The 26,422-nt window shown below is 53.4% G+C and overlaps 2 protein-coding genes across 6 annotated transcripts in view; one reads left to right on the top strand and one right to left on the bottom strand.

Annotated features, from left to right (window-relative positions):
- Nucleotides 1–10,124: 10,124 nt before the first annotated feature.
- SELENOM (selenoprotein M) lies at nucleotides 10,125–16,084 on the top strand. The gene is made up of 5 exons (XM_014595372.3): nucleotides 10,125–10,274; nucleotides 11,958–11,993; nucleotides 12,398–12,432; nucleotides 12,949–13,027; nucleotides 15,059–16,084. Exons 1-5 carry the CDS (start codon nucleotides 10,170–10,172, stop codon nucleotides 15,296–15,298), a joined length of 495 nt encoding a protein of 164 aa, XP_014450858.3. The 5' UTR covers nucleotides 10,125–10,169; the 3' UTR covers nucleotides 15,299–16,084.
- A 1,446-nt stretch (nucleotides 16,085–17,530) lies between these two features.
- SMTN (smoothelin) overlaps nucleotides 17,531–26,422 on the bottom strand; it is a 70,156-nt gene continuing 61,264 nt past the window's right edge. For 4 of the 5 annotated variants that reach the window (XM_059713617.1, XM_059713619.1, XM_059713620.1 and 1 more), the window contains one exon: nucleotides 17,531–19,694. In XM_059713617.1, coding sequence (XP_059569600.1) covers nucleotides 19,544–19,694 — 151 coding nt within the window. In that variant the 3' untranslated portion in view covers nucleotides 17,531–19,543. Of the gene's footprint in view, nucleotides 19,695–25,331; nucleotides 25,502–26,422 lie in introns of all 5 variants that reach the window. The other variant, XM_014595369.3, reaches the window with a different exon arrangement.

Raw genomic sequence — 26,422 nt, 5'->3', positions numbered from 1 at the left:
TTTATCTTTCACTGCGTCTTCCTAAGCACATTGCCTATATCTCCTTGAGTTGTAGGGAAGTTGCCCTTTTGAAACTCCAGCATCTTCATTCTGCTGACCTCATGTTCCCCCCTCCCCCCCATCTCAAAAATCATGGAATTATGCACAAGGCTGAGCACCTCTCGAATGGCGGTGCCAGAATAAGCAGAAATGAAAGAGTTAAAAGATACTGGCAATGAAGCTATCAGCTTGATGTCTTAGATTTAGATCCAGTCCTCTTCCCCTCCCCTCCCCTCCCCTCCCCTCCCCTCCCCACAAGCTGTTCCCCCTCTCAAAGATTTTGTTTTAGTCTACAGATTCAGGCAGACATTACCACCTTTGTTACACAGAGCATTTTCCATTTGCAGAAGAAGAATTTTCTAGCCCTTATGCCTGGGATACAGCAATGTCAACTCTCATGAAAAAAATCACAAGACTCCTGATTTCCAAGTCAAATTGACTCTGACTCATGATCTCTTAACAGAGAGATCAAATCTTGGGATTTTATCTTCTGGTGCATGTAGAGTGCCATGCTGGTAAGTCTGTGGAGGGGAAGGGGCAGGGGGAAAGAGGGAAAGGAGGGTGGAGGCAGATCGAGGCTGTTACAGTGAGGGAGGGAGTGGGCCAGGGGCTGGGGTGAATGGGGCCCGGGTTGGGTCATGCAACAGAGCCTCATGCAGCTGTCTATGTGTGCGTGCATGTGTGCATCTACCCTTCACTCCCAAGCCATAGCCCCCCCCCCCCCCCCCAGCCCTGCTTTTGCCCCTTGCTCCTGACCCACAGTACCCCACATCCTGCTAGGGTATGCAAGGACCCCCAGTCTCTGACCCCCCCCCTTCAAAAATATAATCTCATAAATTTACATTCTAAGTCTCTTGATTTTAAAAAGTTTGTCTCATAAATGTTGATGCGGTGGGGTTGGCAATACTGGGGGTAGAAAATAGAAGTGTACATATGTATAATAGAGAGGAAACACACAAATTCACACCAATTTTAACTGGTTTAGATCATTGCTGCCTGGACACTGATATAGATATAAGAGTAAATCATTTTTGTGTAGCTTAAACCAACCCCTATCAAAAGGAATGCAGTTGTAAGCTGGGGTCATAGGTACAGGAAGAGCACAGGGGTACACAAGTACCTGAGCCAGAGGAGGACCAAGGCTGCATGACAGGGTCAAAATCAGAGTCCAGGTCCTAGTCAGTAAGCAATAGGTGCATTCATAGTCCACACATTGCCAGAAGTCAGGCACCAGAGAATCCAGAACACACAAAAAGGGTAAGCAGGAGCAAAGAACCAGCCAGGAGCCAGGTTGAAGAGAAACAGGTACAACTGCTGCAGTACAGGGAATACAGGCAGCCAAAGCCCAGGTTAAGAGCTTGGGTTTATGTATTAGGCCCAGCCTGCTCTGCAGCCAATTAATTTGACCCTTGTAGGTGATGCCTCTCTGAAATCAGGTGGCCCTGTTCAAGGTACAGATTGCTTTCGAACAGCAGTTTAAACTAGTATCTACACATTGACTTGCACTATTTTAAGTTTCCTAGTTTAAAAACTCATCTACTTGGGGAAATGTACTGCTATGCTTTTCCAGTATAAATAGACCACTGTAGATATATCTATATAACTCCCATATAGACAGTCCTTTTCTGGAATTATAGCACCACCAAGATAATGAATTTCCATTTCCAGGAAATTCTCTCTGGATTTGGCTCAACCAATAAAGTGCTAGACTTTAGGAAAGCTGATCTCAATGCACTCAGGCGATTAGTCAAGGACGCACTGCAGAATAGGAGTTTTGAAGGGATGGGAGCCCAAGAAGGGTGGCTGTGCTTTAAGGAAACGATCCTTCGGGCACAAAGCAAGACGATCCCCGAGCGAGGCAAAAGAGGGAAAGGGGCCAGGAGGCTTCCATGGCTGACCAGAGAAATCCAGGGCAGCCTAAGGGCCAAAAGGGGAGCACATAAAAAGTGGAAACAAGGTGAGATCACTAAAGATGAATATACCTCCTCTGCTCGTGCTTGTAGGGAGGCAGTTAGGCGGGCCAAAGCTACCATGGAGCTGAGGATGGCAACCCAAGTAAAAGACAACAAGAAATTGTTTTTTAGATATATTGGGAGTAAAAGGAAGGCCCAGGGAGGAATAGGACCACTGCTAAATGGGCAGAAACAATTGGTGACAGATAGGGGGGACAAGGCTGAACTCCTCAATGAGTTCTTTGCCTCAGTGTTCCTAAGTGAGGGGCACGACAAGTCTCTCACTGGGGTTGTAGAGAGGTAGCAGCAAGGCGCCAGACTTCCATACATAGATCCTGAGGTGGTGCAGAGTCACTTGGAAGAACTGGATGCCTTTAAGTCAGCAGGCCCGGATGAGCACCATCCGAGGGTGCTGAAGGCACTGGCTGACATCATTGCAGAGCCACTGGCGGGAATATTTGAACGCTTGTGGCGCACGGGCCAAGTCCCGGAGGACTGGAAAAGGGCCAATGTGGTCCCCATTTTCAAAAAGGGGAGGAAGGAGGACCCGGGCAACTATAGGCCAGTCAGTCTCACCTCCATCCTTGGTAAAGTCTTTGAAAAAATTATCAAGGCTCACATTTGTGAGAGCCCGGCAGGGCAAATTATGCTGAGGGGAAACCAGCACAGGTTTGTGGCGGGCAGATCATGCCTAACCAATCTAGTCTCTTTCTATGACCAGGTTACGAAACGCCTGGACACAGGAGGAGGGGTGGATGTTGTATACTTAGACTTCAGGAAGGCCTTCGATACGGTATCCCACCCCATACTGGTGAACAAGTTAAGAGGCTGTGATGTGGATGACTACACAGTCCGGTGGGTGGCGAATTGGTTAGAGGGTCGCACCCAGAGAGTCGTGGTGGATGGGTCAGTCTCGACCTGGAAGGGTGTGGGCAGTGGGGTCCCGCAGGGCTCGGTCCTTGGACTGATACTCTTTAATGTCTTCATCAGTGACTTGGACGAGGGAGTCAAATGTACTCTGTCCAAGTTTGCAGATGACACAAAGCTATGGGGAGAAGTGGACACACTGGAGGGCAGGGAACAGCTGCAGGCAGACCTGGACAGGTTGGACAAGTGGGCAAAAAACAACAGAATGCAGTTCAACAAGGAGAAATGCAAAGTGCTGCAACTAGGGAGGAAAGATGTCCAGCACACCTACAGCCTAGGGAATGACCTGCTGGGTGGCACAGAGGTGGAAAGGGATCTTGGAGTCCTAGTGGACTCCAAGATGAACATGAGCCGGCAGTGTGACGAAGCCATCAGAAAAGCCAATGGCACTTTATCGTGCATCAGCAGATGCATGATGAATAGGTCCAAGGAGGTGATACTTCCCCTCTATAGGGCGCTGGTCAGACCGCCGTTGGAGTACTGCGTGCAATTCTGGGCGCCACACTTCAAGAAGGATGCAGATAACCTGGAGAGGGTCCAGAGAAGGGCAACTCGTATGGTCAAGGGCCTGCAGACCAAGCCCTACAAGGAGAGACTAGAGAAACTGGACCTTTTCAGCCTCCGCAAGAGAAGGTTGAGAGGCGACCTTGTGGCTGCCTTTAAGTTCATCACGGGGGCACAGAAGGGAATTGGTGAGTATTTATTCACCAAGGCGCCCCTGGGGGTTACAAGAAACAATGGCCACAAGCTAGCAGAGAGCAGATTTAGATTGGACATTAGGAAGAACTTCTTCACAGTTCGAGTGGCCAAGGTCTGGAACGGGCTCCCAAGGGAGGTGGTGCTCTCCCCTACCCTGGGGGTCTTCAAGAGGAGGTTAGATGAGTATCTAGCTGGGGTCATCTAGACCCAGCACTTTTTCCTGCTTATGCAGGGGGTTGGACTCGATGATCTATTGAGGTCCCTTCCGACCCTAACATCTATGAATCTATGAATCTACGTGGGTTATATTGGAAAGGTGGATCATGGCAACATGTTCCAGTCCCCTTCCTGTGTACTGTTATGTAATGAGTTTGTTAGCCTCTGGGCAGAGAGAAGTGTGATACAAATGAACAGCACTGTAGCTTTCTGGGTTGGCATGAAAGAGGCTTTCTGGAACAGAATGTCATAAGCCAGGAGTACTCAACCCCTGGCCCATGGGCCAGATCCAGTCCCTGGTACCCTGTCATCTGGCCCACGGGGTTCCCCACAAGTCTATGGGAGCCCTGTAAGCCGTGGCTGTTGGAGCTAGACTGGGCACATAGGGAGGTATGGGGTCTGCTGTTGCAACATGGGGCTGGAAGGAGGTGACACAGGGCCCTGGGGCCCAATCTCAGCATAGGGGACTGGGCAGGGATGGTGCAGGAGCCCCCCCCCGGGCCCAATCCTGGTGCCCAGCTGGGGCTGCACGGAGCCTAATCCAGGCACCTGCAGGCATGATTCTGGTGCTCAGGGTCTGATCTGGTCTGTGGACCAGCCCTGTACCACTCATATGGCCCACAGGGCCAAGAGGTTGAGGACCACTGGAATAAGCCAGATGTGAATGGAACTCCGGAAGGCACATCAGTGCTTCCAGTGACTGGTATAACTATTAGTGACAAGAAAACTCTGAGAAGTCAAAAGTGTTTTTTAAGTTTTACAGAGCCCAGGATAAGGCCACAGGAGGCCAGAGACTTGAAGCCCATGGAAGAGAGGATCCCCATAAACTGTTGGTGTACAGGACAACATTGTCTGCAAGGATAGGCTTTGACCTGAGGTTTGGCCATCTCTCCTCCACTCAGTTCCATTCTGGCTGTTTACATCACTGTTGGTCACATTACTTCCTTGGAAGGATAAAAGACTTACAAGAGTTTGAAGTCATATGGACTTGTTAAGTAGGTTAGGGAAAGAGGCAAGGGCTATCACCAACAGGCTCAGCCTCAGAGTTGAATCACACAATCATAGAACCGGAAGTGACCTGTACGATCATCAAGTCCAGTCCCTTGCCATGGGCAGGAAGTACTGGGTTCAGATGAGCTCAGCAAGGTGCCTGTCCAGCCTTGTCTTGAACACCTCCAAGGAGGGAGACTGCACCACCTCTGCTAGCAGTGTATTCCAGATTCTGGTGACCCTTACAGAGAAGAAGTTTTTCCTTATATCCAGCCTGAATTTACCTTCTATTAATTTAGGCCCATTGGTCCTCCCTTGAGATGCCCTCCTGAATAGTTGCTCTCCTAGTTCTTGATGCTCTCCTCTGAGGTACTTGTAGGCAGCTATCAAGTCACCTCTCAGCCTTTTCTTCCTCAGGCTGAACAAGTCCAGTTCCCAGAGTCTCTCCTCATAAGGCCTACCCTCCATGCCCTTAATCAAACAGGTGGCCCTACTTTATACCCTCTCAAGCTTATCTATGTCCTTGAAGTGCAGTGCCCAGAACTGGACACAGCAGTGGCGATGCACATGCACCCCTTGAGAGTGCCGGTGCACCCCCTGATGGCCATGCTTGCCGTTTAGGCGGTGGGCAGGGGGGTGCGGCAGGCAGGAGCGCCGGTGCCCCCGCTACAAGTGCTAGCCAATTGCTGCGCTTGCTGCAGCTGCTTTCGGGAGTGGCTGCGGCTGCTTCTGGGAGCAGCTGCCGCGATCGGCTGGCGCTTGTTCCCAGAAGTGGCCACAGCCACTCTCCACCCACTACCTTGGGACCACAGGATCCTTGTCCTATCCTCTGGTGTGCCCATGTTCCCCCACAGCTTGGTATCATCTGCGAACTTAACCATTGTGTTTTCTACCCATTCATCCAAATCATTAATGAATATATTGAATAACACAGGTCCGAGCACTGATTCCTGGTGGACTCCACAGGAGACAGCCCTCCAGGATGAGGCCATCCCATCGATCACCACTCTGGGAGCGGCCTCTGTACCAACTGTCCACCCACCTCACTGTAAACTGGTCAGTACTCTCCAGTTTGTTAGAGAGAATCCCATGGGAGACAGTAGTCAAAGGCTTTACCGAAGTCTAAATAAATGAAGTCAACCTTACGTCCCTCGTCCAGATGGTTAGTGACCTGGTTGTAGAAAGATGCAAGGTTCTTCAGGCATGATCTGCCTTTGACAAAATTGCTGGTTGCTGTTTAGTACCCCATCCAATACCAGCTTGTAGTTGATAGCCTCCTTAACCAACTTTTCAAAGATTTTACCCGGGACCGAGGTCAGACTGACTGACCTGTAGTTTGCAGGGTCATCCCTCTTCCCTTTCATAAAGATGGGCACCACATTGGCCTTCTTCCAGTCATCTGGAACCACTCCTGAGTTCCATGACTCTTCAAATAGCTTAGCCAAAGTGCTGCTATGAGTTCAGCCAGTTTTTTCAGGACTCTTGGGTGCAGGTTATCTGGTCCAGTGGACTTGAAGATATCCAAGCGTTGTAAAAGATCCTTCACCTGTTCCGGGCTGATTTTGTGTAGGTTGTTACCTTCCCCTTGTTCCCTGGGCCTCTGGACAGATAAGCAGCCCCTGCTGGGTTTCAAAAATACTGACACAAAGTATGTATTCAGGAAGCTCTGCCTTTTTGCATGCGTTGACTGTGGGCTGCCCTTGAGTATTCAGTAGAGGTCCCACAGTGGAGACCGATTTTTTTCTTGCTCCATATGTATCTGTAGAAGGACTTTTTGCTGTCCTTTATACCGGTTGCCAGTTTGATCTCCAGGCCTGCCTTTGCTTTCTGTGTCTCATATCTGCAGGCCCTGGAGATACAGGTGTATTCCTCTCTGGTTGCTGAGCTGTTCCTCTATTGCATATACACTTCGTTTTTCTTTTTCAATAGTTCCTTAATATCACTGGTGAGTCAAGCAGGTCTCCTGGCTCTTGTTCTGCTTCTTGCCTGTGTGAGGATGGCCTGTTTTTGAGCCATGAGAATTGCCTCCTTAAGGAAGCACCATGGTTCTTGCATACCCAGATCGTCTAAAAGCTGTTTGCAGAGGGCCTCTCCAATGAGCCTCTTGAGTTTGCCAGAATTTGCCTTCTTGAAATTCAGGACTTCTGTTCTGGTGACTAACTTCCCAGTTTTATGGTAGATGATAAACCTTATCAGGTCATGGTCTCTGTTGCCCAGAGTATCACCAATCCTCAGGTTGCCTATGATGTCCTCCCCTTTGGCAAGCACTAAGTCCAGAGTAGCTTTTCCCCTGGTAGGCCCTTCTACAACCTGTGTCAGAAACAGATCATCTATCGTCACCAGGAAGTTGGCTGACCTACTGGAGGCGGTCGAATGGTCTTCCCAACAAATATCTGCGTAGTTGAACTCATCCATGATGATCATGTCTCTAGTGCTAGCTGCTTCTGTTAGTTCTCCTGAGCATGCTCGATCACTCACTATGTCTTGGGAGGGAGGCCTGTAGTAGACTCCCAAGATTAGGTCTCCCTCTCCTGGTCCCCCTTGTAGCCTGACCCAGCAGGTCTCAAGGGACCCTTCCCTGCCGTCAAAGGTGACTTGCAGGGATGAATACTGATCTTTCACATAGATGGCCACACCTCCTCCCTTCTTCCCAATCTGATCCTTCCTATGAAATCTGTAACCTTCAATATTAACTGCCCAGTCATGCATATCATTCCACATGGTCTCCATTCCTATGAAGCCTGTAACCTTCAATATTAACTGCCCAGTCATGCATATCATCCCACCAGGTCTCCGTCAACCCAAACAAGTCGAATTCCTCATCAGCCAGGAGTACCAGTCTCTCCTGTTTATTTCCCATGCTTCTGGCATTCCCATAAAGGCATCTGAGCTTTCCCTTAGTCACATCAGGTTTTCTGTCAAGATGTCTCTGCCTCAAGATGCTAAAACCCAACAGGACATCTGTGGTTTGAGCACCCTCCTCTGTGTCATTGTGGCTAGTGGATTTTGCTTCTGCAGTGGAACCTCCCTGGCCCCAAAACGTGCCTAGTTTAAAGCCCTCCTCAAAAAGTCGGTGACTCTCGTGGCAAAGAGCTTCTTCCCTCTCCTTGTGAGCTGAATGCTGTCCCTTGCGTGGAGGCCACTGTAGCTAAACTGTGCACCAAGGTCAAGGTATCCTAAGCCCACACGGTGACACCGTCTTCTGAGCCTTCAGTTGACTTCCTTGATACTCTCATCCCTCCGACAGCCATAGCCCCTGACTGGGAGGACTGAGGAGAAAATAAATTGCACTCCTAGGTCCTTGAGCTTTGCCGCTGTGGTCCTGTAGTCTCTCATGATCCTCCCAGGACTGCTTCTTGTTGTGTTGTTGGTTTCCACATGGACAAGGAGCCTGGGGTAGTGGTCAGTAGGGCAGGTCAGTAGGGTAGGCCAGACTTGCTGTAACATCATGAATCTTGGCTCCTGGAAGGCAGCAGACCTTCCGAGCAAAGGGGTCAGGATGGCAGATGGCTCCCTCTGTGCCCCACAGCATAGAGTCTCCCACGACAATCACTCTGAAGTTACCATGGACTTGCCAGCTCAAGGTTTACCATGTTGCCTGGGCTCTGAGCAACGCAGGTTTAAGTTTCTGTTCTGCTACATACAGTGCTGGGACAACCGGCCTGTCCAGGGCCACGTGGGGGGCCCCCACAGCTGGAGCCCGCCCTTGCAGCCCCTGACAAGCCAACTGCCCCAGCCCTCCTGCCCTGTGTACAGATCGAGGTGGACGCTGCGGGCTGGGGCCGGGCTGGGCTCTTTCCTAAGCGGGGGCGGGGGGGGGGGGGGTGGTGCTGGGCCTGGCTACTCTCAAAGAAGGCAGCAGTGCTGGGAGGGGGGTTGCAGTCACCCAACCCCCTCTCCCAACACAGCTGTCTGCTCTGAGTTCGGTGTGATCCAGCCCCTGCCAGGGAAAGCTTGGCATGGCTCCAACCCCAGCTTGCAGAGGCAACTTGCTCTGCCCCACATGCAGATCCAGGGGCACATGCCCCCTGTGCCCTCCCAGGGTGCACCCCCCGGGCTCGGTCCTCCCACCCCCCGGGGCCCCATTTACCTGACCACTTGCTCCTGCCTCTGTGCTGCTCCCTCCCTCACTGCAGGGCCTTGATCTGGCACCTGCCCCTTCCCTCCCCACCTGCTGGGCTGGGGGGCAGGGCTCAGCCCCCCTAGCCTCAGATGGACTTTGACTCCCTGGGATTGACCAGTGGATCCATTGACTGGTGGGTGACCACTGTCTCATAGTGTAGTTCTAGTACTGGATGCCACAAGCTCCACTTTCTGCACACCTAGTGAGTTATTAGCGGGGGCTGATTGTCTTTGTGGCCGTCTTGTCACTACAACCCAATTTTGCCCCAGCCACAGTCTTTTGTGCAGGACGGCTTCTTTCCTAGCTGTTAAAACTTTCAGGTGATTACAAACACTATGATGATTTCGCATAATAAAACATTTGGATACATTTGCAACTAGCACAGAAGATGAAATCAGTTGGGATTGCTTTATTGTACATGGTCCTAGCCACCATTTTGCACTCTTGTTCAAAACGCACTGCTATTTTAATTCAGTCATTTAGATTTTATCTGCAGCCCCAGCCCAGGTTTAGCAGTCATCACACGCCTGTTTGCGATGGGGAAATTCATGAATGCAAGGGACTCACTTCTCCTGACTGCTGTTAGCAACACCATAGCTTTTGTCCTTAAGGCTGCATGCCTGTTGGCGGCAGAGCCCAGCTGTCCAAGCAGCTGGTGTGAAGCAGAGCCAACCTGCATTTCAGAAGCACCTTGCTGTAGCCCTGCCGCTCTTGGGTCAGTCCCTGCTATGCCAGTGGGGTACATGCCCTCCTGCACCAGCCAGTCCCTGCAAGACACCAGCCTTAGCATGCTATGACATTTAGTTGGGTAGCTCAAGCTGTGGCCTTAGGGCTCAAATGATGCTTTGATTAGAAAATCCTTCTGGTTGCAAGACAAGCCTCAGGCCTCGCTCAAGCACCTCCCGAGGCAGGGCGCGCTGCCCTGCAGGCACTATTGCAGGCTGTTTTCCTCACAGGCCGCCCTTCTTCCGTGGGGCTGACCCTGCCCAGGGCTGTCAGGGCAGGGAGTGGGGCTCCAGGCGGCCGCCCCCGCCAGCACGACCCGAGCGCGGCCCGGGCGAGCGGCTGACGCGCCGCAACCGCCCCGGGGAGGGGGCGGGGCGGGGCGGGGCGAGGCGGGGCGGGGCGGGGCCGACCTGCGGTTGCCCCTGTCTGACGTGGCAGAGCCGCGGGCTGGAGCCGAGCGCCCGCGTCCGGCCGCGACACGTCCCCGCGCCGGCCCGATGCGGCGCCTCGTGCTGCTGCTGCTGCTGCTGCTGGCGGCGCCCGCGCGCGCCCCCCGGCCCGACCCGCGGCAGCTGCAGGGCCTGGCCCGGGGCAAGGTGGAGGTAAGGCAGGGGCGAGGCACGGCCCGGAGCCGCTCCGGCACCAGCCCGGGGGGCCGCGGAGCTCGTGGGGAGGAAGCGCCTCGCTGGCGCCGCCGGGGCGGAGCCCCCGCCTGGGCCCGGCCCGGCCGCCTGCAGCGCAGAGCTTGCCTCAGCTCCCGGGGGCCTTAGCCAGGGTCTTTCCCCTCCCGACCTCGAGAGACTTTGGGGATATCCGGAGCCCCTGCGGGGTGGAGGATGTTTGCCGGCTGTCGGGCCGCGCATGGATCTGCGCTGACTCGCGGCTTTGGGCTTGGTTGAACTGCTCCGGCCCCGAGCACCCAACAGTAAAAAAACAAAAACAAGTCTTGCCTCGCGGCCCCTGCCTTGTCCCCCCCCGGGCTGCTCTGTCTTGAGCGGGGGAAGCCGGTTAGCCAGCTTCCTGCCGCTGCACCCGCCGGGGGAGATGGTGGGGCTGGAGATGAGCCCGGGGCAAGCGCTGAAGGCAAAGCGCGGGGAGCCAGAAGTGGGGGAGCACTTGCTGCAGGTGGGAGTTGTCCCTTCTTGCTGGTCCATGGGAGCCTTCCCATCAGCGCCAAGTGGCAGAGCCATGCGGGCACCTGCGTGGCACTAGGATGGGGCTCGACTCCTCCTCAGAGCTTCCTTTGGCCACTGCCAGTTGGTGGAGCCTGAACACAGATGAGCGAGAGAGAGGACCCCACTCTGAGGTGGTGACTCCTCTCCCTCCCCCCAAAAAAACCCAAACTTGGCTGGGATGGGAAATACCCTCTGAAATCCCCTGAAACTATTAATATCACTGTTTCTAGGATAACTTGACAGATGCTTTGTTACCGTGGCAACGGGGCATTCAGTTTCTCTTGATACCTAGTAGTCCTGAAACATAGGTAGGGACAGCCCTCAACTGAGGCAGTATGCTTCATCCTCACTAGCTAAGAGAAAAGAGGGACAGCGTCTCAGTGGTTACCGCACTGTCTAGAACAGGGGCTCCCAAACTGTGGTACCTGAACCCCTAGGGGTGTGTAAGACATCTTTGGGGTTAGGTGGGAGACATGTAATGGCAGATTTAATTTTCATTATAATAAGAATTGTCATTTAAGGGGTTATAATATAAAATATGCTGCTAGGGGTATGGAGCAGCTGGTAAATCCTGAATGGGGTACACAATAAAAAAAGGCTTTGGAGCCACTGGTCCAAAACAAGGGCAGCGAACCTGCTGCAAAGGTGCAGTTTCTGTGTGTAGGATGTGGTAGATTAGGGAGGGGGAAGGCCTCACAGTGGCAGGGAGCAGAAAGTAGAGCAGCAGATCAGGCAGGGGGAAGGGTATTAGAGTGCCACTCAGGGAGGGCACGGGGCATAATTTGTGGCAAGCCTGCCTCTAAGTTTGGCCCTGACTGGTCTAGGATATGGGAGATTGGATTCAACCAGCTGCTCTGTCACTGTCAGCAAATAACTGAGCTTCTCTGTAATTCTGTGTCCATCTGTTCCAACGGGAGGCTAAACCTGCCCTGCCAGGGGTAGGAAAAAAATTACAATGAGGAGCATGAGGGGCTTGGATCTCATGACAGTATGGGCCAGAGAATAAGGACTGCAGAAGGAAAGTGGGTCTGGGCTAGGTCAGGCTAGGTATATGCTGGGGATGAAGTTGGGCCTGGGGTAGCTCTGACTATATGCTCTCCTCTTCTTCAGACTTGCGGAGGATGACGGCTGAACCGCATGAAAGAGGTAAGCAATGCCATGCCAGGGCATAGAACAACTGAATTCACCTTAGCTTTATGCATTGTGTAGGTGGAACAAGCCTGCCTTTTGGTCTCCTATCACTCTTACCTCCTCCAAGGCCCTCCCTAGCTCCTGTCCTATGTGTCCTGGGATCATGCGCCACTGTGGAGCAGTTGGGATACTTCCCCAACATCTGTCCCAGGGAACAGATCTCCAGCACAAGGTGCATCCATTTCAGTGGGCTCACTAGTGTAAAGGTAGTTCTGCTAGGGGTTATGAGGTATGTATCTTCCTGCTTTCTTGGGGGTGTCTTGTTACCATTTGCTTTTGTCTGAAGAGAAAGGAGTTCTTCCAGCTCCTCCTTTTTCCCTTTCCCCCTCCATGGCATTCATGCTTTCTGCTTCTTTTAGGTGAAGGCCTTTGTCACCGAGGACATCCCTCTGTAGTATCCTTTCCCTGCTCCAGAAGTCACTTCCAGGCTTGTTTCCAGCCTTGGTTGCTGTGAGTGCACACACCTGTCATCTGGGTGCAGTGCCTGCCTGAGTGTGCAGGCTGCCTAGACTGGGAGCTTAGCAAGTGGGAGCCATCCCATGTCTTTTGATTGGGTGTTGGTACCAGAGCCTGTTGATTTGCTACTGATCCTCCCAGGGTAGTGTTGTGGGCTGTAGCAGCAGCCACTGGGTCTGGTGTCCATAGCTGGGGTTAGGACTTAAAGCTCCCCCTCCTCCCCAGAAATAGTGTGAAGTTACCTTTGCCAACAGGAAGGAAGCAGTAAGTTCTGTACCCCAAACTGTCTCTCAGCCCTTCTGGTGTGAAGCACAGCCTGTAACTTCCCCTGGCTGGTAGTTCCTGCAACAACAAGCAAGGGGCTCCCATACCCCCAGAAGCTTCCCATGCCAGTGTCAAGGGAGGGGCAGGCCCTATACCTCACTTTGCCAGGATCCTTAACAGTGCCTTCCAGCCACAACCTGGTGATGAAGCATCTCCCTGGAGCCGACCCTGAACTGGTGCTCCTCAACATCAGATATGAGGAACTAGAGGTAAGAGCTGACTAGGTGTCTGGTGTTCCTGGGTATTCCAGCACCAGTTGACACCTTTGCTGAAGGCAGTGAACCAGCCTGTATTCCACGTTAGTTCCACAAGCCATCAGGGATCTACAGTGGTGGCTCTTGCATGGAGCTGTCAGTACTGGCATTTACTTAAGATACTTTACAGACTCCCCAGACACCTGCCCATCTCATGGTTAGAGGGAGACCTTGGGAAACGCTGACCTTGAGTGTGCTAGGCTGTAGCTCCTCCACCAGCTCCTCAGGAACCTTCCATGAAAGTTCTGGCTGCATTTTTCCCACACCTGTTATTTTATGCACATCACATACCTAGACCTACCAAGTGCCCAGAACACCTGCAACCTCTATTTGGAAGATGTTGGCGTGCCCGGGGCAGATGGCAGGGAAGCCACAAGGGCCTGATCGTTGTGGCATCGCAGCCCAGGCCCCTTCCCTGCCACCCACGCTGAGGCGTGTTTGATGAGGAGGTCCTAGGACAGGATTCAGCAACCCTTGGCATGCATGCTGAAGTCTGGTGTGCAAAGGCATTTTACTCAGCACATGTGCCTCAATGCAGATGGTAGGAAAAGGCCTGATGCTGCGCTGCCACAAGGATTGGACCCCTTGCGGCTCTACCACTGTCCACCCAGAGGAGTGCACATACCCACCACTGGCAATGAGCCAGGCCAGGGCTCTGCAGACCCTGGTGCAGCTGCTTGCAGCATCCCTGCTGCCTGCTGTGAACAGTCCAGGCATTGTGGCAGGTGGCAGGGGCCTGCCCAAAGCTCAGGCCAGCTGTGGCAGGCAGCCAGAAGGCTACAAGCAGCTGCACTGTGGTCTACTCATTGCTTGTGATTGGTGCACACATGCCTCTGGGTGGAGAGCAGGAAAGGGGTTGAGGTTGTACTTCCACAACAAGAATCAGGTTCCTTGTGGCTTATCTGCCATCCGCACCAGTTCATGTATCCACCACAAGCAACAAGCCTGGCCGGAGCTCTGCTGCAGTCCCTGGTGCAGCTTGCTTGCTTGCTGCCATGGAGCCTGGACTGCTCACACCAGGTAGCAGGGAGCCTGCAAGCAGCTTCCTGGCCTGGCTTGTTGCCAGCAGTGGGTGCATTTATGTCTGCTGTCTGCCCTGAGCGGGAGGAGCCGGAGTCCTGATCCTTGTGGCAGCGCAGCACTGGCCGTTTGCCCACTGTCCACCCTGAGGCATTTGTGCCAAGCAAAATGCCTTCATGTGCCATGCTCTGGCATGTCTGCCAGGGGTTGCTGACCCCTGTCCTAGGACCTCCTGGTCAGACACTTCCTGGCCCTGGTCAAACTTTCCATCTACCAGACCAGGAAGGAGGCCCTGGCCAAGGGGAATCACGGTGACTGGGGCTGCTTTTCACTCATTTAAGCTTGTCTCCAGGCAAGAGTTTTATTGGGAGTTGTTTGAGGGGCAGTGGGCACTAGCCACCATTCTCTGCTCAGTCCTCCCCTTGGAATTCTCATTATTAACCTATGACCTGCACTCACATGTCTGTTTTTTCATTTTTTTGTCCAATGAAACAAATGCAAATAATGGTCTCCCTCTAATCACTGAGGGAGGCTTATGGTTTCCTGGTGTGCCGAGGCCCATTGTATCTGCATTACAAACAGACATGGCTGCTTTAGGGAGTGAGGTAGGAGCACTGGATAGGGAGGAGCTGCCAGCTATTTCACTTACATCTTCTCATAGCAGAGGATCCTGTAGACTAGAGAGTGGTCATGAATGCTAGTTAGTCCTGGTTACTTCAGTCCAGCCTCCCCCAGCTGGGGGTGCTACATGTAGAAGGAAAGGAGTGCTCCTTGTGGGAAGAACTGACTAATTCAGCCCTAACCTCTCCCAGTAAGAGATGGGTTGCTCACTATCCAGATGGGTTCCTGTCCCTTCAGGGGACTGAATTACTGGCCTGGTTGTGGCCATGGTGCCAGGTACTGGGATGCAATGTCACGGGTGAGGTGTAGGATGCTATAGTGCACTGCATTCCTGGTTTATTGCAGAGAATTCCCCTGAGTGACATGACCCGGGAGGAGATCAACCAGATGGTCCAGGAGCTGGGTTTCTATCGCAAGGAGTCACAAGATGCCCCAGTGCCTGAGGAATTCCAGCTTGCCCCTGCCAAGCCCCCGCTCCCCCTGCAGACAAAAGAGGAGAACTCCGAAGTCTCACCCTCTGAAGCTTCTGCAGCCAAGAATGAGAGCCCAACTGAACCCAACAACCAGGAACACCCTGATCTCTAGGGAGCAGCAGGTTGTCTGTGGGGTCAGGTGCATAGGGTGGGCTTGCAAGAGGAAGGGTTAGGGGTGTAGCTTGGAAGTTGTGTATTTGCTTCAGTCTCTAGCATGCTAGTAACTGAGGTTTTAGATGGCTGTAGCAGTTTGACTCAGCAGCAATGGGTTGGCTGGGACTGGAGCAAGTGCACAGGCAGATCTGGGATAGGGTGAGGAGGAGGACATGGGCTGAGTTGGGTTGGAGAGAGAACTGTTACCCCACACCATTGCTTGGGTGACACAGCCTGTCCCCCCAGTGGTGCCAGCAGCAGCTTCAGTTCCTGGACAGCTATTTTATAGAGCAGTCATTCTGCGCGCTTGCCCACAGCTGCAGCTGAATGGAGCTGGGGCTGATGTCAGGCACAGGGAGTGTTACTTTTACCATGTGAGAGCATCCTCATCTCTCCCCACCCTGCTTTGCCATTGCCCTTCCTCCCCTGTAGCCTGACTGCTAAGCTCCGGGTGTTTGCTCCAATCTCTTTGAGGACTAATTTGTCTGGAACATGATGGCCTTTGTGCTTTCCATTAGCAGGGACCCCTAAGGTGTGGGGGACCAGGCTTAGTGCTTCTATGCACAGGCAACCCCTGTCTGCAAGGGACAGAATGAAGCCCTCAGTGAAAGCTCTGGGTGCTGGGGGCAGAAGAACTGAGTCCCAGAAGGCATGGGAGAGCTGCATGCAGGAAAGCGCAACCAGGTCCCAAGGGTGCTGGAATCTGATTGCTTGTATCCAACTGGAGTAAAGTCTCTTTCATCCAGTGCTGCAGCCAGTTTTCTTTCTTGAGGGTTCTGGGTAGGAGTGGATCTACCAGATCTTCCTAAAGTTTCCTTCCTGCTCCTGAGCTTGCCTGGCTCCAGGGGGTTAAGCACCATTCCTGGGTGGCTGAGTCACACATGCCAGCTGGGGACATGGGAAGAGGGGTAAGTGGCTCAGACCTGTTGGATTTCCTGGGACAGCAGGGGCTGAAGGACTTGCAGAACCTTTTCAAATGCAGCAGTCCTGCTCTGCCATACCCCTCCTTCTCTCAGGTAGACAGAGGGAGCACCAGCCTCTCCCCTCAGCAGAAAACCAGAGATAAACGGGAGCTGGTACTGGAAATTGGGAGCTGGGCTGCTCTTTGGAATTTGTGGGCAAGGGGGAAGAGACCAGTATGGTCACGTCCTGCTGCAGTGGCTGAGGTGAGGCCTGAAAGCACCTTCACTGCTCCCACACTTGGCCAACCAGGAGAGCTCCCACTTTGGAGAGGGTAGTGTGGGAAGAAAAGCCCAGAGCTCCTAGAGTCAAGACTCTGTAAATGGGGCCATTGGCTCAGCCTAAAACCAGCTTACACCTAGGAAGCCCTACAGCAATCACTCATGGCTCATCCTAGCCCCTGGGCCTGGCTTCCTCACTGCTGTGACATGCTCAGTTCCTCTCCCCTGTCTTTGGGTGGGAATCCCTTGGTGTAAGCAAGAGTTGCTTTCAGGTCAGTGGCCAGGGTTTTACCTGTCTGCCCTGGGTCCTTGGCAGAAGCCTGATGGGCTTTGCAGTTACTAGAATCTGCTTTGGAGAGGGTCAGGCACTACCTGGGGGGCAGAGATGGGCTCAGGCAATAGATTTTGCAGTCATGCCCCAGAAAAATCACTTGACAAAGCAGTTCCCACCAGCCATAGTATGACCTCTGGGGTGCAGTATGGCAGCTGCTGCTTCACACACGGGTCTTCTAAGCTGCAAGGAGTATCCTGTAACCCTATGGGTAGGGTGCAAAGGGGGCCACAACCTGTCCCTATTCTTTCACCCATGGGTGAATGGGAAGAGGCCACATCCTGGGACTGGCCCCAAGCCAAGTCACAGGCCTAAGAAGCCAACGGGACCCATCTGCTCTGTGGGTTGTGTCACCTCATAGGTGGGGTGAACTGGAACAAGGCAAACACAGACATGGACCAAAATGTGGGAAACAAGAATAAGGTCTTTGAAGGAGGACCTTCCAACCTTGTGGGCCCCTGATCCTGGGGAAGAGGGAGGCCAAGGCTCACTGCTGGGGATGTGACTCAGTCCGGTGCATAACCATCCCTCATGCACAGAGGCAATGGACAGCACTATGTATCAGCACCAACCCTGGAACCTGAGGAAGACAGGACAGAGAGCATACTGCAGCTGGGCCAAGCCCTGTTCCACTCAAGAACATGGTAGGCAGTGAGGCCAGTGCCAGGAGACCAAGGAGTACAGTTGTATAACAGCTGTCTGTAGAATTTATTGTCTGGCTGAAACCGGCACGTGTCTTCAAAGGTGTGGAAACGGTGAATTGGCAAGTGGTACAGAGCATGGGGGGCAGGCCCTAGAGCCAGGACACAGTGCAGGGAACAAGTGGAACAGAGACAGGGCCATCCCAGAGGTGCTATCCAGCCCATCCCTTTTGGAAAGGGTCTGCCCCCCATAAACTCAATCCCTCCTGTCTTTGGTCCAGATCCCCCAGGGCAAAAGGTGATGCTACTCTCCACAGAAGTGGCAGCCCCTAGGTGTGGGAGTGAGCAACAGGAAGAACACTAGGGTAGGTGCTGTAGCCAGATACGTTCACAACACTGGATGGAGCTTACTGATAGGGGTGCACCAATGATTTGTTGAGCTGATATTGATGGCCGATTATTGACCAGTCATATCAGCCGATACTGATGATTGCTGATATGCAGCCTGGCAGTTTGGAGAGCAGCGTCTGGCTGGTAAGTCTGTTGGGGGGGGGGCAAATTGAGGCCCCCATGGGAAGGGAGGGAGTGGGGCTAGGACGGGCAATGCCCAGCCAGGGCAGGGTGTGGGACGGAGCTGGTGGCTCATCCAGGGGGTGCGGTGGGATGGCTCCTGCAGCTGCACGCACCCCTGGGGGAGGCATAAGGGGCATGTGCCCTACTGAATCTGTGCATGGGACACGGGTGGGCTGCCTGCTTGGGGCCACAGCTGCTCCAGCCTCTGCCCTGCAGCTGCGCTCAGGCCAGGCAGAGCAGGTGGCGGTGCTGGGAGAGGGGACTACGGGGCAGGGAGGGGAAGGAAAGGGGCTAGAGCCTCCCTGCCTAGCCCAGCTCGAGTGCAGCTGCAGGGAATAGGCTAGAGCAGCACTGGCCGTGAGCGCACAGTGGCAGCCCACCCACGCCCCACACAGATCCGTGGGGGCACATGCTCCCCATGCCTCCCCCAGGGGTGCACACAGTGGTGGGAGCCTCCCCCTGGATGAACCACTGGCTCTGTTGGGCAACCCATCCTGGCTGGGCACTGCCTGCCCCAGCCGTACTCCCTCCCTTACCATGGGAGCCTTGATTTGCTCCTTCCCTCCCCCATTCCCCTTCCTCCCTAACAGACTTACCGGCTGGATGCTGCTCTCTATGCTGCCGGGCTGCATTGTGTGCATACTGCAGCTGTGTGCACACACATTTATCAGTGACATTACTGGCCACCTCAGCCAAAAAAAGCCAAATGCCAATAATGTCAATTTTCCTTTTATCGGTGCCAATACAATATGGACCAATGTATCAATGCACCTCTACTTACTGAGGGAGAGGGCACCAAGTAAAGGCTGCATTGGGCAGGAAGACTCCCTTCCGAAGTTCTAAGGATCACAACTTTGCAGGGCTGCATACAATGCACCATATCCAGAGACATCTCTGGGGGCCAGTACTGAGAGATCCACACACATCCAGAAACCCTGGGGGTGCATGGATCCAGGCAGACAAACCCCCAGGGTCTCAGATGGTCACTCTGGGCCTTGGAAACAAATGCATCCATAGCCTGAAACAGACACACACACAGTGCTTCCCCACACCCAGGGAGTGGGGCATTGTTATTGTACAAGATAGAGGCAACTCCTTTAAGATGAATAACTTAATACTATATAAAGCAGGAGGGAAGGATGAGACCCAAGCTTGCAGAAGTGAGTGCTGCCTCCTCAGTCCTCTAGAGCACTATTAGCCTGGTTTGGCTTTTGGCAATCAGCCAGGCCACAAAGCTCAGTTTCAGCCTGCCTTGAAGCAGAGAAGACAGTGGAGGGAGCTCAGGCCAAAGCTGAAGTCAATGCAGTGCTAATCCCTCAGCATCACACAGACCCCTCGCGGCAGCCTCCCCACAGGGCTAGACTGCCGGGAGCAAGTGAAGCCCCACTCTGCACAACTGGGTCCCTGTGAGGGGAGAGGCAGAGTATTGGGAGGGTGTCTATTAGCCGCTGCAGCTGCACAGGGCAACAGGGCAGGCTCTAGAGCTCTTTCTGCTGCAAGCGTAGCTCATGGCGCCGCAGGTGATTGCAGAGAGACTGTACGTAGGTGAAGACACACTTGGGGTCAGGCTTCTTCCCCATGATCATCATATCTTCAACCTCCACAAGGGGCACACAGTCCACCAGCATCCTATGGGGAGACATGGCAGTAAGTACACTGCGTGCCACAGGGCACTCCCTTAACAAAAGGTCAAAGCCCTTCCTGTACCACACAAACTCCCCCTCTTCTAAGACCCCGGTAGCACAGAGGTACCAGGGCTTGATCCCTTTGATCGGGCCATGAGCCTCTATCCCCTCCCTCTGCTGAGACCCTAAGCAGTGCAGGGACACCAGGTGCCAATTCTTCCATTAAGACTCCTCCCTACAGTCCCAGTCCATTGGTACCAGACTCCAATCCCCAAACTGAGAACACACATGCTCAGCCACTTCTTCCGTCTGCTAAGATCTCATGGCATAAGGACATCGGGCTTCAAGCCCTCTACAGAAAACCTGCTTGGTACCCAAGTTCGCTGAGAATCAACACAGCTTAAGGACAGCAGACCACAACTCTCTTGTTCAGACTCTTCTCGGTCCTCAGTTCAGGAGTACTGAGCCCCCCATCTCTGCTGAAACTGTGAAAAGCCCCTATCCTTGGGTTGATTCCAGAGGTCTCCTTGTACAGGAACACCAAGTTCTACCCTTTTTCAGATCCCATGTACCCCCCCATCCAGAGACACACCAGGGCCTTGTCCTTACACAGGGTTCCTCCTCCATCCCATCCCAGAAAGTTCATGACTTCCCTAGGTTTAGTTTGAGCAAATGCATACAGCGCATCAGTAAATCTCTTCAGTGCAATGTCTCATAGACAGCTGCTGCCTCAAGCAGCTGTGTCCTCCAGCCCATGTCCCAGCACCTCCAATCCCTTCCTTCCCCCCCCACCCCATATGACTCATTAGCCAGAACCATGGCCCGTCTCCTCCAGCTGGGTACTCTGTTGCATCCAGCTATATGCTAAATGGTGACTAATTCTCTTCACAGTGTTCCTTGCCTTGTCCCTGCCACAACCCCAAAGTAGCAGAGACCTGCCCTAACTTGCCTGGGCTCTCCAGATGGCGCCTTCTCACACATACACAAAACCCCCAACCCTAGCCAGCTCACAGGGATTTCCCAGGCAAGTCTCTCCTCTTTTTATGCCAATATTTTACACCAATGCTTCCCAAACTTATCCTCAGCATGGCCTCATTTATGGCCCTATTTCCTTAACATGACCCCATTTCCTTAGCATAGACCCTCACTCCCAATCCACAGCTTCCCCACCCCCATGACCCCATCTGCTGATGTTGCAACCCCATTTGGGGTCAAGACCCACAGTTTGGGAACTGCTGTCTTACAATATTCCATCTCCCCCAGCAACTCCCAATTTTCCCTCCTCATCCTCCTAGCAACTGTTCTCTCTCTGTCCCTTTATGTCCCAGTGCTCCCAGTTTTGCCTGCATTATACATTTCTCTATACCAGTGGTGGGCAAAATATGGCCTGTGGGCTGGATACGGCTCACAGCTGCCCCTGCAGTGCTCTGCCAGCTCCTGCCAGGGCAGCTCACTGGATGCCCGCCTGCTGGCCCAGGCCCCAACTAATGCACACAGCTTCCATAGGGCTGTTCTCAGTGATGCTCCGCTCCCCTTGCCTGCCTGGAGTGGTGCAGCAGCAGGAGGACAGGCTGCCACTGGAGATGAGGGGAGTAGAGCGTCCCCTCACCCCCAACTGGCCTCTGGAACCTAGTGCCCAGGCACACCCCCTCCCCCAGGGCAGGGCAGGCAGGGAGTGGATCAGCCTCATCCAGCCCTCCTGCTACAAAACACTGCTCCCTGCCCACCCAAAGCTCCATAGGGAGTTTTGGTGAGCTGTTGTGTGGGGAGGGCGCTGACCTGCCCTCAACAGCTCACCAAAAATTCCTATGCGGCTCTTGGGTCCAAACAATTGTACGACCCTGCCCCCCACTCTCACAGTTCCTGCCTAAGTGCCCTAATCATAGAGCAGGGGAAGAGGGTAGCCTTCTTGAGCAAAATATGATGGCCTTATTGTCACTAAAAGTCATGGGAAACAACACACATTTTAGGTAATGGCAGAAATGTACAAAGAACAGCAGAGCTGGAAGAGCCAGACCCACCAAGTACCATATTACTTGTGATATGTTTGAGCTGCATGGCTGCATTCAGTTACCCTGGATGAACAAGTGCTCCCTCCTCTGCAGCTCCACCCCACCCATCCACTCACAACTGAGGGCTCTGGAAACCAAGCTTTCAGAGCAAACATGGAGAACCCTTGCAATTTCCCTATGGATGCAGGAACTATCCTTTAACACCCCAGTGTAACTTACTCCATCAGTAACTGACACAGCTGACCTCAGAGCTGCCCACTTAACCACCTGTCCACTGGGCCTGACACTGCCCAAGCCTGAGATGCTTCCAAAAATATTCTGTGGTCCAAGTGAGAAAGTAGTGGCAAGCTAAGTGTATCCAACATTGCCCGCTGATATACATCTCCCACGTCCTAACGGATGACCCTCCCTACTACTCATCACCCCCCTCATTCCCTGGAAACCTTCAGTCTTTATTCCTGGGAGCTATCCATCATTCAGTAAACTGCAGCTGGTGAAGTCGATAGTGCAGAGGCCTACAGCTAATCACCCCACTAAACAGCAGTCAGCAAGGGATCAGTTTTGGGCCATTACCAACCCAAGTGGCAGGGTGCCTGGAAAGCAGAGTCAGTGACTGCCTAGATCACTCTCACACTATAACAAAGTGACCCAAACACAATGGAACAGCTGCTGGCCAGGGAGCAAGACCCTGGACTTGCTAGACATCACCTTACCACCCACTAAAACTGGCTGCTGGCTGGCTCTGCCCTTACTGTCAGGGCCTCACCTCTTTCCTGCTAAACAGCTGCTTCATAGGGGAAGTGGCAAAAGCTCCGGGGAATGTGATCTATTGGGGCTGCCAGCTGAAATGTTAGTACCTATTGGGGAAGCAAACCCCAGAGAGGAAGTGCTGTGCATGTACAGTGGCTTTGGGCCACAGTGAAAGGATAGGTTAAACTGCCATACTATTGACAAGGCTGTGCCACTTCCACTCCCAAGCCTGCTCCTGACACAAGGACACCCAGTCAACACAGCAAGATCAGACAGGCTTCTGCTACTGCAGCCTGGGGAGGAGAAGGATGGAATGTGTCAGGTATCACCCTCTGCCGGGGCCCTGAGCTCCAGCACAATCTCCCAGGGAAGATTTTATTAGGATCTGTTGCTCTGTCAACATCAACAGGACCTTAGCAGACGTCACAAACAGGTTCGGAGAAGGCTGATGTGGAGTTTCCTAACTGAAACCCCATTACTGGCCAACTGGGCTCCCTGGAGGATAGGGGAGGAGTTCCAGGCTGTATCAGCACTTGTATGCTGTTTAGGGCTTGGTCAGGGTCCTTCATAGCAAGGATGAATTTAATAGGGCATCAGGATAAACCACACGGTGATTAGGTTAAGCAATGGGAATCCAGTTTCAGATGTGTCAAGCCATGGTCTGCAAAGGGGTGTCCTGCAAGCCCTGCACAAAGCAAGGAAAGAACCCAGGGCCCTGGGCTGGGGCAGAGATCATTTAGTAATACAGTGCTCTGGGCTGCAGAGGTCTCTGGTCAGTCCCATCTGCTCCAGTTGGACCTTGGGAGCTCTACACAGGAATGAGCAAGCTGATGCACAAACTGCCAAGAAGGGGCAAGAATTAAGGGAGCAGTCTCTACCTCATGCTGACCTCAACTAGATGGGTATCCTTAGGCAGCTCACACACCTGGTGTGTAACAGGGGCTGATGCATATTGCCTGCAGCTAGGGAGCAACAAGACCCTTGTGTGGAATTTGCTGGAGAAGGAAACAGCAAGGATCAGTATGTTACACCCTGTCACCACCACCACCTAAAACCAGACATCAGACCCCTTCTGAAAATGCTTGGAAAGAGGGAGCTGCAGGGTATGGACAGGAACACCAGTCCCACGCAGCAGATTCTGTGGTAGCTTCTGCTGTCTTGCCATATCCACTGAACCTCTGGCAGGGCCAGCAGCCCTCCTGTACAGCCCCCTGCTATTCCAGTTCCAGACTCACTGTCCCAAAGAGTTCTGCTGATACACCTGCTTCACTCTGGGACCCCTACATGGTTCTTTTAATGCAACTGAGTCCCAAACCCTAGTGCCCACTATCCCTGCTCTGCCAGCACCCTTAAGTTTTGAAGCACAGCCCCTCACTATCCCAACCCTTGGCCCCTTCTCAGTGAGACAAACAGCAGAAATTAAGTACTCCAAACACCAGAGTGGGTCTGTGAGCTACAACTGGCTTGGAGCCTAGGAGTCCACAGCAAACACCTCCGGCCTGTCAGTGCTCAGCATCTTTGGAAATGCTAACTCAGGTTGTCTAAGGGCAGAGGCAGTGAAGTACACCCCAGTGCAGTCAGCCCCAGTCAGGTGTATGATGGAAAAGCTGAGACAACCTTAAGGAGACAATCCCTGTCCTTATAAAGGCATTGTTTATCCTTCAGCCTGCTCAGAGCAGTGTGGAGCCAGTGTCCTGGGGGAGGAGGCTCCACTGTAAGTAGGGATGCCTCTGAAGAAAGGCACAAACATTACCAAAAAGACAGCAAGATGGAAGTGCCTGAGTCACACTTTCCAGACTCCCTGCTCACTCTCCTGACCATATATGACTAGGAGGCACCTCACAGTCAGCATGCTTGGTCCCTGAGCTCGATCTCACAGTGTAACTCTGTTCAGCTGCTCTTACATAGGTGCTGACCAGTTCCTCCGAGGCAGGTTCCAGTGCTGGAGGTCACAGACCTCAGGGACCTACAGCAAGTCTATGGCAGTGGCAGACGGGAATGGGGGTACAGAAAACATACTACTGCCTTTCACAGGATGCAAAGGCTTTGGTCTCTGAGAAGCCCCAAGCACACAATAGCCTCACTGCTACTTCATCAGCCCCCTACTCGAGCTGGAGGACATCCAAGCCTTCACTCTGGGAATGAGAGGGAGCACAAAGCAATGGGAATGTGGGGAGCTCAGTGTATCATGGAGGTCTGCCTGGAGGAGGGGGTGAAGCAGGGATAAGGGCTGCTGGGAGTCACTCCAGGACTCATCCATAATCCAAGCAGTGCTGTTCTTGCCTCCAGTCACAGTTCCTGCTGCAAAGTGCTTAAGTGTAATTAAAGCAGCAGTTCATAGCAGCTCATCCCCATTCTGCCTCCAGACTCAGGGAGCAAGGGAGGAAAATCTAATTAGAGGCACTGGCACATCATCTATGAGCACAGCATCCATTTCTTTGTCAGGGAGAGCCACCCAGCTCACTCCCAGGCTGTGGCTCACATGGAGGCTCACCCTGGCTAGTGAACACTACTCTGAGGTGCTTCTTATTAGGATATCTTCCCCACCCTGTTACAAAGCTCCCAGCTTGAGGAGTGTTTTCTGGAAAGGCAAACCCAGCAAAAATGTGCCTGCAGCTAACAATCCTCATATTTAGTCCCCTTTGAACCTCGGGAGGGACGGAGCACAGGCTGGATTTAGATCCTGATTCACCCCCTCTCCTACCACACATCCACACACCTTACCACACATCTGCTGCTCCCCCTACCCTGCTGATACCCCCATCCTCCCAGCACAAGGTCGTGCTCCCTGAGGGCCCTCCTGCTGAAAGCACTGTCAAGCTGCAAATGGGCAGGCGGGTGCATGTGTGCGGGCAGTAGTTTGACAGGAAGATTCTCACCATCGCTCCCAGGGGTGTTAATAGGCTACGACTTTTTGGTTTTTACCAGCCCCTTCTGGACCAGGCAGCGATAGAATTCCTGAATGTATGTGTACACACACTTCCAATCCGGCTCGCGCATCCGGACCATGTCCTCCACGTCCAGCAACTGCGGACACTCTGCGTGCTTCCTGGGGGAGGGGACAGGGGAGAGAAGGTGGGGAAGCAAGTGATCACAGCCCAGTTGGAGAGGGGGGAGAGAGGGAGAGAAAACAAGAGAAATATATAAATCTACTTCCCATTCCCCCAGTGCCAGACCAATGCCCCAATCCATTACACATGCTCTGGGAGGGTGTGAGAGGCAGGGGCGGGGCAGCACTGGGCACCGCGGTGCTGCGCTGCCAGGCCATTCGTTGGTACAGTGAGACTCACAGGGGTTGGGGCTACACAAGCATGGCAGGAAGGAGGGAAGGAGGGGCAGTCACAGGTGCAGGAGCGTGAGGTACAGGCGTGAGGAAGGACAGGAGATGAAGGAAGAAGAGAGGATGGGAGTGAAGTGCTCTGGCGCCAACCAGTGGTTGAGGAGCAGATTCCAGAGCGGAGCGGCTTGCTCTATATAGCCATGTATATAGACAGGGGCTTGGGGTAGGGGAGGGGTGCCCAGACCCTGCTCCCTCCTCGCCTGGCTCTGCTTGGAATCGCACAGCGGCATGGCGGTTGGTGCAGGAAGCTCAGGAAAGGAAGCTCACAAGGGCTGGAGGATAAGGATGGGAGAGGGCCACCTGGCTTCCAGGCTGGAGGGATTGATTGTTCTCATGGTCCACACACCAGTCCCGGTTAAGACAAAAAGACATAAGACTAGGAAGGCAGAAATCCCAGGTGCACAGCCCCAGTGGGTCACTCCCTTGTGGCGAGTCTGCACACCCTGCTCACTCCACCCTGTGCAGATCGGACACAGTGCTGGGGCCCAGGGGAGTCAGCACAACTTCCAGGCCTGCACTGACACTGGGCACCCAGAATAACATCTCAGGCAAATAGAGCAGCCTTCCTACGCTAAGGTGTGGGGTCAGAGACCCCTCCCCCAGCTGTGGACACCCCAGAAAAACTATCCT

Source organism: Alligator mississippiensis, chromosome 10 (assembly GCF_030867095.1).
Source record: "Alligator mississippiensis isolate rAllMis1 chromosome 10, rAllMis1, whole genome shotgun sequence".
Taxonomy (NCBI): domain Eukaryota; kingdom Metazoa; phylum Chordata; order Crocodylia; family Alligatoridae; genus Alligator; species Alligator mississippiensis.
Note: the sequence above shows the minus strand (reverse complement) of the source record. Positions and strands in the feature narration are given on the sequence as shown.